The sequence below is a fragment of the Mixophyes fleayi genome, chromosome 3 (genome assembly GCF_038048845.1).
Source record: "Mixophyes fleayi isolate aMixFle1 chromosome 3, aMixFle1.hap1, whole genome shotgun sequence".
Classification (NCBI taxonomy): domain Eukaryota; kingdom Metazoa; phylum Chordata; class Amphibia; order Anura; family Limnodynastidae; genus Mixophyes; species Mixophyes fleayi.
In genome coordinates, this window is record NC_134404.1 from 123,006,132 (window position 1) to 123,018,391 (window position 12,260).

Consider the following 12,260-nt stretch of genomic DNA (forward strand, 5'->3'; position numbering starts at 1 on the left):
ATGACACCAAGATTTACCTGTCTGCCCCTCTGCCGACATATCCAACTGTTTTGTTGTCTCCTGCTTATGAATGTCTCAGGTCTGCCAAACGACTGCCTATCTGTTTAACACTCACCGACAACATCATTCTACCCTCTTCTCAAGTTTGCTGTCTTGGTGACACCTTTCAATCTGCATTGTAATCGTCACCCTATGCACTGCTGTAGTCATCCCTGAATGTCTTCCTATCTCATGTCCTCATAAATGCACAGATTCTACTGGTCAGCTTTCTATCTATTTCTCTACCCTCGTAAGAGACTCTCTTCAATCTTTTCTTGACTTCTCCAAAAAAGCTTTCCCCTCTCTTCCATAATCACTATTTTTACACCAGCTCTCCATGACTGTTCATTCTAACCTACCCCATCCACTGTAGCATGATTTCCCCTCCCTTTGCACTTCTTGGATTATAAGACCATTTGTATCTCATACTGCAAAATAAAATCAAATTTTTGCATGTGTGTGACTAACGGAGCTCACTCGCGCTCCTAGCCAACAATAAACAAGTAACTCTCTGATCCACGCACCTCCTCCCATCAGAAGATACTAAATTGTGCACACCCACAGATGTCACGTTGCACTTTCTTAAATGATTCTTATTGTATGTAATTTCCTTTGTAATGTGATCTCAATACACAGCTTTGCATAAAATGCTGGAGCTTTATAAATAAAGAATGATAAGATAATTAATAAACAAATAAATAAATAAATAAATACAGATGCTAGCTTGAGAATGCGTAATGCTGACTGGGTTCTTTACAGGCACAGATCTGTTGTCTGTTGAACTTCAGCAAACATAAGCAAGAATATTATATAGTTCCGCTATCCCACATGGGCTTAGTCAGCGACCACCCCAAGTAGGAATCATTGGTGACTCACACAAGGTTTCTTTTAATGCTACGTGTATTAAGTGAGAAATTTAAAATGCTGAATGAATCATTTTTTTGAACGGAAAACATTTAGTCAGAAAAATATCTCCTAAAATGTTTCCGCTGACGTCGCACGGTGCCTATAACACAGTTCATTTCATCAATTTATTTTATCGTAGGCTGAAAGAAAACTCTTCCTATTTGCCATTCCCTGGGAAAATGCCCAAGTGTCTTAACCCTAATCCACTCTAACCAATTGCTCCAAAAGTATTTATTGTTTTTAGGAATGTTTAACTGTCCATCCTTTTTTTTGTTGCTGTTGTTGTTGGAAACATAAATATTGTTAGGTAAATGTGATTAATGTGTTCTTTAGACTACTTTTGGCATTTATGAAAAAACACAACATATAACTTATTGAGCGCATCTCTGTATGCTGAGAGTTCTACGTGCCAGCTCACTATCATCTTCCTTCACTGGATAGCACAGTTACACCACTGTTGTGTAGGGTGAAGCATTCTAGGACTATCCAATGAATGCCGACTTCAAGTGAAGGCCTTAAGGTATACAATTCAAGCCCTCATTGCCACAGGCCTTTTGCAACCTGACAGGATGTGTTTAATAATCTGGAAGACACAGACCACATGGGAATGCGCCAGGCAGATAGAACATCTGTCTCTTGATCCAAGTGATAAAAGGAGGTTTGCCTAGAAGCATTTCATAAATACAATTGTGCCACTGTTACAGATTTGCACTGTTGCAGTTCCAGATTGTCAGATGGAACAGATTGCCAACTAATGAAGCCAATGTAACACATTTACAAAATACAGGAACACAAAATGAAATAAGAGATGCAAGTCATTACTGACTATTTACTGGCTTTATGTGACTGGGACCGTCTAACTTTGGATGCTTATATAAACCTCTTGCCACATTGTTAAACATACTAGGCCTGATGAGTTGAACGCATGTTGGATGTACTTTATGTCCAAGAAAGTTGTCTGTAAAAAATAACATACCTAGGCCTATATTCCGAGTGGTAGATATCTCAAGATACATTTATCTTTGCACCTGCAGCATATGCGCCAGGTTTACTACACCCACATTCGCATACTCATAGGTCATAGGCACAAGAAAAGTTTTTTACATTTATTTTGATAGCGACAAACACATAAGCTATTAGGCTCCATATAAAACAGCAGATATAATATTCCATCTCGCGTATGAATGAAACTAGAATTCGCAGTCAGCCAATCAGAACAGGATAGGTAATGCTGGTGCCCATCATCATCATATTTTTGCACATGCCCCTTAGGAGGTGCAAAAGATATGGCTCTTGACAGGCGTCTATGCGGCTCTGTGCTTGTCTGCCTCAGCCGCATTTGCATGAACACACATTTACTGTCATTGGCCGACGATAAACTGTTGTTCCGCCTCTCTAGGCCTAAGGAGGTGCAAGTCTCACATGCACACAAGTCTGCATGCGTAAATATGTGGGCACTCTCTCTGTAGGTCTGTGCAGTGCAATTCTTTAAAATTTGTGTTATGTAAAGAGGCATAAATCCAACTCCGCATCAGGTCCACACTCTACATTATATGGGTGATACCATGTGAGTGTGTTTTAATACGTATGTAGATTTTATATTCTGTTGCATTTGGCTTAGTTTTACTGATTACTAGAGTGACATTGTGTATCTACACTGAGTGTTGACGTTTTTACTATACAAATTGTTTGTACTCTCAGTGCAGCATTTTCGCTAATTTGTTTAATCCATGACTCAATGTACCAAAGAGGCAAGGTTCTTACTAGGCAGTGTTTTACATCATTAAGAGCTTACAACGTGTTTAAGGACTAACATTATAAATACATTTATGTACATGTTAATCTAATGAAGCTTTATCTACTATAAAAGTATTGATGTAGTTTATGTTTTACTTATCCCAATGTTAAATTACTAATTAACATCACAGTTGGTATACCACATTTCATTATAAACGAATAAAAAAAAATAGTAGAGATTTCAATAGTAAAGTTAATGATGACTTTGCCAGAGACTGGAGGCACTGCTTTTCTGTTTGCAGTCATTTGGATTAGGATTTTTAAGCATCCTCCCTCTTAATACAATTGCATTTCCTAGAATCGCAGCTGGAAGGAACTAGAGGCAGGTGATCTAGCCAGCCATAATTAGTTTATTCACTTTCTATCTTGGTGACTAAGCACTCTGTCCCATGCACAATAACTGAGCACAGTTCTAAGTGTTGTATTGATGGTATTTATTTTACAGAACCCCAGCTGAAAGGAATTGTGACAAGGTTATTCAGCCAGCAGGGATACTTCCTGCAGATGCACCCAGATGGCACCATTGATGGGACCAAGGACGAAAACAGCGACTACAGTAAGGAAAATCACCCTTTCCATCCCAATTATAAATCATGTTTAATGCCTGTTGAGTTTCTTATCGGTACTTCATTTACCCAGGCAAAAGAAAGACATTTCTTATAGAACAGACGCACACTGCAGCCTTTAACACGTTCACTTCTACAGTATTACCGTCCGTTATTCTGTTTTAAATTAATGAATTAACTTTATGTTGTTTGAGTTAGCCATATGATCAAAATAAATCATCAGTTATGCATAGTGTAAAAATACTATAATAAATCAGCCATATATTAAAATTACCATTGGGTATGTCTAGTTTAATCCTGTCATTACTTCTTAGTCTAATCTGTGTCATCAGTCATTAAAACTGTTGTCTTTTATCGTATTCACATATACTACTTGTGCTATTGGTGGCAGTGGACAACATATTCACTATGGCCGTGTTTGCTTACAGGGAGTTCTGATTCTGTAGTCTTAAGGGCCAATTCAATTGCGCCGAGAATAACGTGGCGTTAACAGTATTACCGTTTATACGGTAATTTTTGCCTGGATTTCATCTCGCAGCTCAGGGAGCCGCGAGTAAAAATCCACTGTTGAAATTACCATACTAAGGATAATTATGCGCAGTTTTGCCATATTAACGGTAACACTGTTAACGCTACGTTATTCTCGGCACAATTGAATTGGCCCCTTAGTCTACACTAATATGTACAAAGCAAAGTTTAATGCAACCGTTTTTTTTACCCACTGAATATTATATCCCTCAATCTAATAAATGCACATCCTTCCCTGTGTTATGCATCACAGCCACATTTCTGGGAACTACACAGGCTTTTTGGTTTATTGTTTTAAGACCATCCTCATCTCATATAAATAAATAAATAGATGATGTGATGATCTCACACCTTCACTGATTCCTTCACAAAACAAATGTATGTCATTTATGAGAAGTTATTAAAGTTATGACAGCTCAATGAAAGAAAAAATTGTTAATTCTCGTTATTTCTATATAACGAGCCTGTCTCTATCAGCTGTAGCCCGTATATTTGCATCTCTTTATTACTTTCAGTTTGGCTTTTAATTAATTTAATGAATAAATAATATATAATCATATTATTGTGCCCAGAAATTAAAATCAACTTTTTAATGAGCACAATAAATCTGTTTGTTGTAACCACAAAACAGTCATTATTTTTTTGCATTTCAGTGTTAATGTGGTGATAAAGCAGCTTTCTGTTTGGCAAATGTATTTATTGTAAGCCATTTATACGTGCAGGAGAAATTGATATTTGACAAAAAGCTGCTACATCAGCTCTCAGCAATTAGAGTATTTAAAGGGTAATTTACCTTAAATGTCCGTAATAGATCCAAACGTGTTAGTATATATAATGCATACACTAGCTATTTGCGCTAGTGATTTCAAACCTCCTGATATAAGACACAACGTGGTGGTGGAAACTGGGAGTGTGACAGGATGGGCCGCCTATGTCACCCTGTCTGTTGCTGGGAACCAGCTGGGCTTACTTTGCCACTGTTCCTTTACGTTATCCCAAATGTGTCCTCTTGCCGTAGTAGGAGGGGCTTACAATGCTGCCACCACTGAGCTCCTTTATGGCACTCAGAACCACGTTTCTTCTGGATAACTGTCACTGCTAGTGTACTCCTGTGCTGGTACACTTGGGCTAGTAACTCCGGACTGCCTACTGTGGGTCAGGGTTGATGTGGATAGATCCCCCCTGGCCTATCACACTGACCAGAGCTGCAGGGTACCGGCAGAGCGGTGGTACTGGAGAGCTGAGTCCAACTTCAGAATCAGCCAGAGAACGGATTAGATTTTAGGGTCTAATCAGCAGGTCACAGGATTACAGCAATATTGAAGAAGTTGTCAAGCAGGTTCTTGAAGCAGAGTGATGTTTATTGCTCAAGTGTCCTGACAAGGACAGTTCCACTGATTTCAAGGTGGTATCAGTGGTCTTTCTTCAGACCGTTCGGAATACATATTCACACAGAACAACAAAGACCAAAAACAAGCCAGTTTCCCACATCACAATATACAACAGGTTTTGTAAACAAAGGGTCATTGTATCAGGTATATACATCAGAGATAAGGTATTTCCTTTAGCAAGGGTAAACAGAAAAAGCAAATTTTCTACCCTGGTCTCAGAGATAATGATTTCCTATCTCACAATATACCCAATATCAAAAAATAAGTGCATTGGTAATTTATATAAATCAGCGGCCTGCGCTATTTTCTTTAAATAAATTCATACCAAAAGTTATTTATCAGTGATTCAGTCACAGGGAGTATTCAGTCCTCAGGTCCAAGAAGTATACTTATTACATAATCTCTGCTACAGAGTATACCTAACCAATGATTAGTTACAAAATAAACCCTTTGGGTCTGTAATGCACATGATAGGGGAATACAAGTCCACAAAGGATATTTGTCTTTACAACGCTCTGTACATTCGTAGTGCTGTAACATTCTGTCTATACCTGTAATGCTATGTATGTAGTCATTAATGCAGAATTCATCATTTCTCATGTAAAATAGCAAACTGAACAGTCCTACAGGGCTTTGGATTACTTTAAGGATTTTGGTACACTTGTTACTTAGGGAAATAGACCTATTGTTTATACAGAAAATACCTTTTAATGTAAATAGTTTTGAGGAAATGAATCACAATGTTACAGTGTTCATAAATAGTCTGATTCTAAGGGGAACGAAAATGACAGAGAAAAATGTATTTCTTAAAGGATAACAAATTTCTTCTTGTTTTAAACTCAGCCCTTTTCAATCTAATCCCTGTGGGTCTCCGGGTGGTGGCAATACAAGGAGTTAAGGCCGGACTCTACGCGTCAATGAATGGTGAAGGTTTTCTCTACAGCTCAGTAAGTCCGTTGTGCCTTGTTATATTTATATATTGTTGTCAAAAAATGATTCATATCGACAGGGCCGCCTTCAGAAAAAATCAGGCCCAGTATGGGCCCCCGTGCCCCCCGCCCCCCCCCCATGAGCGGGCCCCCCCCCATGAGCGGGCCCCCCCCCATGAGCGCCCCCCCCATAAGCAACACATACTTACCTGGGGCCCGCCGCTGGTCTCCGCTATTCTGTCTTCAGCCTGGCTGTCACCGTGACAGCCAGGTACCAGGATCCGATCGCAGGGGTGGAGGATTCATTCCCCCTGCGATCATGTGCTCTGCCTGTGACAGATCACATGATCGCAGGGGGAATGATTCCTCCACCCCTGCGATCGGATCCTGGTGCCTGGCTGTCACGGTGACAGCCAGGCTGAAGACAGAATAGTGGAGACCAGCGGGGCCCCAGGTAAGTCTTTGCTGTGCTGTTGTACCGGGCCCCCTGGTGAGCCCGGGCCCGGTACAACAGTACCCCCCGTACCCCCCAGATGGCAGCCCTGCATATCGAGTATGTTAAAAGGGGAGAAATAAATATTCTTTTAACATTCAGTTTAAGAATATATGTCTGACTGGACAGAATTTTTAATTTAGAAAGTGTAACAAAACTTTTAAAAATGGAGATTGTCCGTAATAGAGGATAAGAAGCTGTTTGCCAAAGAGATGAAAGTAAATAAAATATGCCTTGACGTCTGTTGGGGGAATTCAATGGGCCATGAGGTGCCGCCAGACATCTCTTCGATGTGCAGCTGTGCACACTGCCGGTCAGTGCGGCTCAGAATCTCTGCTCATTTCCCCTTGCATCTCTATGGGGCACAAGGGAAAATGAGCAGAGATTTTAGTAAAAACTTCAACACGATGTGTCTCCAAGGACTGTTCCAGAGACACATCGCAGCAATTGAATTCCCCCCTTAGACTATTACAACACTTAAATGCAAGAAATGACCATGTTAAACTTCTAAAAATGGAAAGAGTTAGACAAAGAGTTGTTGATTATTTTGTTTTCCTATTTGTATATAGAAGAACAAGCATTGCAAAGTAATGTTACTGACGTCATATCCACTGTGACTAACAAAATGTGCTCCAAAATATATGTGTATGTATTAGACAAAAAATATTATACCTCTGTAACTGTTTAACCAAATAAAGGCTGTTACTCAAATAAGAATAAAGATTACATTACTCATGCCAAAATAGTTAATATTAATAAGTTTGATTTATCAAAATGGCTAAAATGCACTTACAAGTCATTTCTTATGGATATCTCCTTATCTGATAGATGACTTTACTTAATTGGGGAGTACACTTGTCATATATCTGAACTATTAATATTAATGGCAATATGACCATGTAACTGGTTACTGCATTGGCACTCAAAAGAAAGCAATACTTTGAAATCTTTATTTCACATATTTGACCCAGTTTTATTTTGAACAACAGCAAACCTATGCTTGCTTAATACATATCACCCAGGGTGTATGTCTTTAACAATTGAGGCAGCATGAAGGGTATTAATTAAAATGTCTTTTTATACTGAAAAATGTTTTCTCTCTTGTTGGTAGATATCGTAACTTCAAAGTTTTGTTCCACCTGCAGTGGCGGTTTGCACAAAAAAAAAAGCCTTACTGCATACTAGTAAATCTGTTGGAGGTCAATCCCCTAGGACACTGGTCATTTGTGAGGTACAGCAGTCCCCAGTACAGATTTGTACTATGGACCTCTGCTGGAGCAGTGCCAAAGGAGGGGAAGATGCATCTAGCACATAGGGAGAAAATGATAACCTGCTCCTTATTTTACAAGCCTACAAAAACAAAAAAAAAAATCCAAAAAACATTAAGCTATTATTTTAGCCCTGTGTATTGGATACTGTCTTCTTTGGTATTGCATAAAGTCTACAGCAGAACTCCTCAGTACATATGAGAAATGGGGATTGCTATATTTTTGAAATGGCTAAAGCACTGTAGTCAGGGGAGGGCTGGCAAATTTTAGCCCTGGAGGCAAGACTTGAGTGAGCAACATATTTTAAAGGAAAAAAGAACAGTGACCCAGCACAAGTTAGCAATCAATGGGACTGGCACAGGGGATAGATAGATGCCCCCTGTCCCCCAGCCCAGCCTGCCCCTGACTGTAGTAGCCTCATGGAGGGGCATTATTGGCACCCATCCTGAACCCTCTTTATAGTCACACAGTGATAACACCTTAATATAGCACAGAATTTGAAGGGCAAACATTGATTGTTGCTTCAAATGCATGGCTAATTATTCCCCATATTTTTAATACTTTAATTGTTACTGTCTGTTTACACAGCGTTTTACAAAGAAAGTTTAATCATATACATCAGTCCCTGCCCAATAGGAGCTTGAAGGTTGAAGGTTAAATATTATTAAATCTTAAAGAGGACCTGTCATGTTTCAGATAAAGTCCTTTATACTTAGTACCTTGAATATGTATATCATAAAAAGAACAAAGCCCTTCTATGCTCCCTTTATCCAGTAGGGAGCATAAACTATTCTTGCTCGCTATATGCCAATGCAAATTTTGTCTGCAAAGATGGACTAAAGATCGCTCCTAGGGCACCTTCCTCATACAGCTGCTTTGTACTTAAAAGATTCCGTAGACGTAAGCGCAGGGCAGGGAGAATGGGTCAGTCCCACATATATATTTTATGCCATCTCCTGGGAGGTAAGAGCATCTACTAACTTGTTTTTAGGACATACAATATATAGAGAACAAAACAATATGTAAAATGGACTGTATCTGAAACATAACAGGCACATGTTACGTTCTGTCATGATAAAGAAACATTTCTGTATGTGAATTCTACAAAGTGCCATTTCAGTGTTGGATACAGTACACTGCGCAATAGGACATTTATTTAATTCATACACATAATTTATTTTATGCTGCTATGGAGACAGTTGGAGAGTAAGGAATTGAAATGTATTTTCTCTACTAAATACCACTTTTAGAAAATCCGGTAATATATGTTGTAGATGCATTGCTTGTCTGTGCTTGTATGTTTGTTTTCTACCAAACTGTGATATCTTTTATGCATTCTTTAGTTTTCAGCATTTGCGCCGCACAAATGAGTAAGCTTTGTGACAAGAATTGACTTGCTTGTATTGGTATTTATATATGAATATTTGAATGTTTTGGAATACACTTGAATATTTTTATTATTTGTCAGACATCCAGAGAAGTGATCTTTGTCAAGGTGTTTGATTACAAATGCATCTGTTATATAAAACTACAAAATAATATCAAATATTCTTGCAAATCTTTTTTATGTTTTTTGTTGTTGATAGTTTCAATTCACAGCACTTTTAGCCAATGTTTATCTTCACTGTCCAAAGTGACTTGAATCCTGTGTTCTCTATAAAAATGCTACTGCACTTTTTGGATAGCCTGCTCTAGTAATACACAGGGCGAGCAGCACAACTTTTAAAGTGCACCTGTTTCACACATACATTTTGTTGTCTGAACCGATAGCCATGGCAAGGCTAAGATCCTTTTGCAATTGCAATTTTTATACTTCTTGCCTGATCTTTTTAGCCACCAAACACCACTGCATGTATGGATCCAAATGAACACCATTCATGCAGTTGGACAATGGAAGTAACTGCACATGAGCATGTCTCCCAACTATCCTAATATAGGCAGGATATACCCAATTTGAGGAGACTGTGCTGCAGTCTATTAGTCAGCATTTTTTTTTTCCCGACTGCTGAGAAGTTGAGAGATATGTCCCTATTTTCATTGTACATGCAGCAATTCAAAGGTGTTTTTCAAAGGAATGCAGGAAATATGGGGATGGCTTAGGCACGTCCCATGGGGAGGTTGCACACCCCCACATGGTGTGATCACACCCGAAAGCAAAATACCAGAAGGCCATTTGGAGGTATGGCATGTGTGATCATCGTTTAGACTCCTGTGCCCAACGAGACCTGGAGTTGTGTGCACTCTGATCTACCTGTTCATAATGGGAAAAAACAGATCTGGCAGATTTAAAAGTTTTGACACAGCAATGTTTTCAGTGTCTATTTGCAGAATTCACTTTGTTTCCTATTTACACAATTAAGACTGACATGCATCCACTTCAAACCAGACCATGACAAGTCTAGGGAAGGTATGCGGTTTTATATCTGTTCTAGTTGCTTCATGGCCATATAGTACATACGAACACTATCTGCCTCTCCGTCCTGCAGTCAATTAAAACCCACCCAATAATTGACACAACACCAAACAGGGGAAAAAATATGGCCAACACCTTTTAATCTTAAGGGAAGGGGAGTACCAGTTGCCCCTACACACCATGTATGTCTGGGATGGACAACCTGATGCTCCTTGTGCGACCCTCTAACTTTCAAAAGGGCCGCACATTACCCTTAATATCAGTAATAAATTAAAATAATACATTTAATCAAAGAAAATCTTTTCAGGACCACCTCCTTGGCCGATTCTAACTGGCCGAAAGCTTGAAAAGCATAGGGACCCCATTCTTTTGGATTTGCTTAAAGCTGTAATAGGTGCAAACAGAGAGGAGTAGCCCTTGTTGAACTGGTGGTAGTAGTTGGAAAATCCCAGAAAGCATTGGGTCATCTTTAGTGCGGTAGACTGAGGCAATTCTCTGATAGCCTTGATTTTATCAGTATCCATTTGAAGAATGGACCCAGAAATAATATAGCCAAGAAAATGAAACTGTGTTTGCTCAAATATACCGGTATTCTTCTCCAATGTTACAGTAAAAATAATGTCTTCTGAGATGACGTAGGACCTCTTTGATGGACTATCTATGAGTCTTGATTTCCCTTGAGAAGATCAGGTTGTCATCCAAGTATACAACAAACATAAAGTACATCATGAAAAATGTTGTTAACAAAACTCTGGAATACAACTGGAGAATATCTAATCCTAAAAGCATTACTAGGTGTTCATAATGCCCATCCTGAGTGTTAAATGCCGATTTCCACTCATCACCCTTTCTGAATCATATGAGATTGTAAGCTCCTCAAAAGTCCATTAATAAGATCAAAGAGTTCTGTGATCAATAGTATGGGATACTTATTCTTGACTGTAAATTTCATTTAAGGCTCGGTAAACAATACCGGGGAGTAGACTTCTATCTTTTTTTTTTGTTTAACAAAACAGCCAGCTCCTACTGGAGAGGAGGGTTTCCGAATAAAACTTCAAGCTAAGTTTTTCTGCATAAATGAAATATGGAATTTTCTCAGGCAGCGTGGGTATACACGTTTCCGATGTGGGCTCTTTCTAGGCTGAAGTTCCATCAGTTGGCTTTCTGTTTATTAAAGACATCAGAGAAAGAGGCATTTTGTGGCTGCAACAGAAACTCTGAATTTAGAGTACAGAGAAGTAAACATGTGTGAGAAGTAACCTTTTGATGATAGCAAGCAAATGGGCAGAATTTCAGGAAAAAATTGGATAATGAAGACGGAGCCAAAGCAAATCTAAAATTACTGTGTTACTAGCATCAGAGATAACAAAAAAAGGAGATTGATTCCATGTGTAAAACTCCAACTTGCCCTCATCTGAAGACAACCTGTCAGTGGATGCTTCTTCCATCGGAGTTGGAGCAGTTCTTTCACTATGAGCCCCTTCAATGGAAACTGCATCCCTATGTTTTTTTCTCCTGCAAGGTTAGTCGACTAAAATAAATTATGGTATTGGAGATAAAGAACTCCTTGCTATCAAATTAACCATGGAAGAGTTGAGATATTTACTTAAGTGCGCGCTCTTCCCAGTTACTATTTGCGAAATCTTCTTTATCGTTAATTTGCTCAGACAAACGAGATGGTTACTGTTTTTCTTATGATTCAATTTGCTGCTCACTTACCAACCTGGCACCAAAAATAGTAAAGCTGATGTGTTATCACGGTCCTTTGACTCCTTTATTTCGGAGTCTCCTCCTGAGCCTTAACATGTGTTAGGTGCAAGTTGCATCTTAGCATTCATGTCCTCCTCTGCCACCTGTCCTTCACATGGGAAACTTTATATCTCACCCAATTTTCAGCCAAAGTTGTTACGCTGGGCACATGCCTCTTGAG

General features: G+C 39.1%; 1 protein-coding gene across 3 annotated transcripts in view; it reads left to right on the forward strand.

Moving 5' to 3' along the window:
- The window catches only part of FGF12 (fibroblast growth factor 12), a 406,239-nt gene that overhangs the window by 285,566 nt on the left and 108,413 nt on the right, over nt 1–12,260 (forward strand). For all 3 annotated transcript variants that reach the window (XM_075202288.1, XM_075202287.1, XM_075202286.1), the window contains 2 exons: nt 3,188–3,298; nt 6,071–6,174. In XM_075202288.1, coding sequence (XP_075058389.1) covers nt 3,188–3,298; nt 6,071–6,174 — 215 coding nt within the window. The remainder of the gene's footprint in view (nt 1–3,187; nt 3,299–6,070; nt 6,175–12,260) is intronic.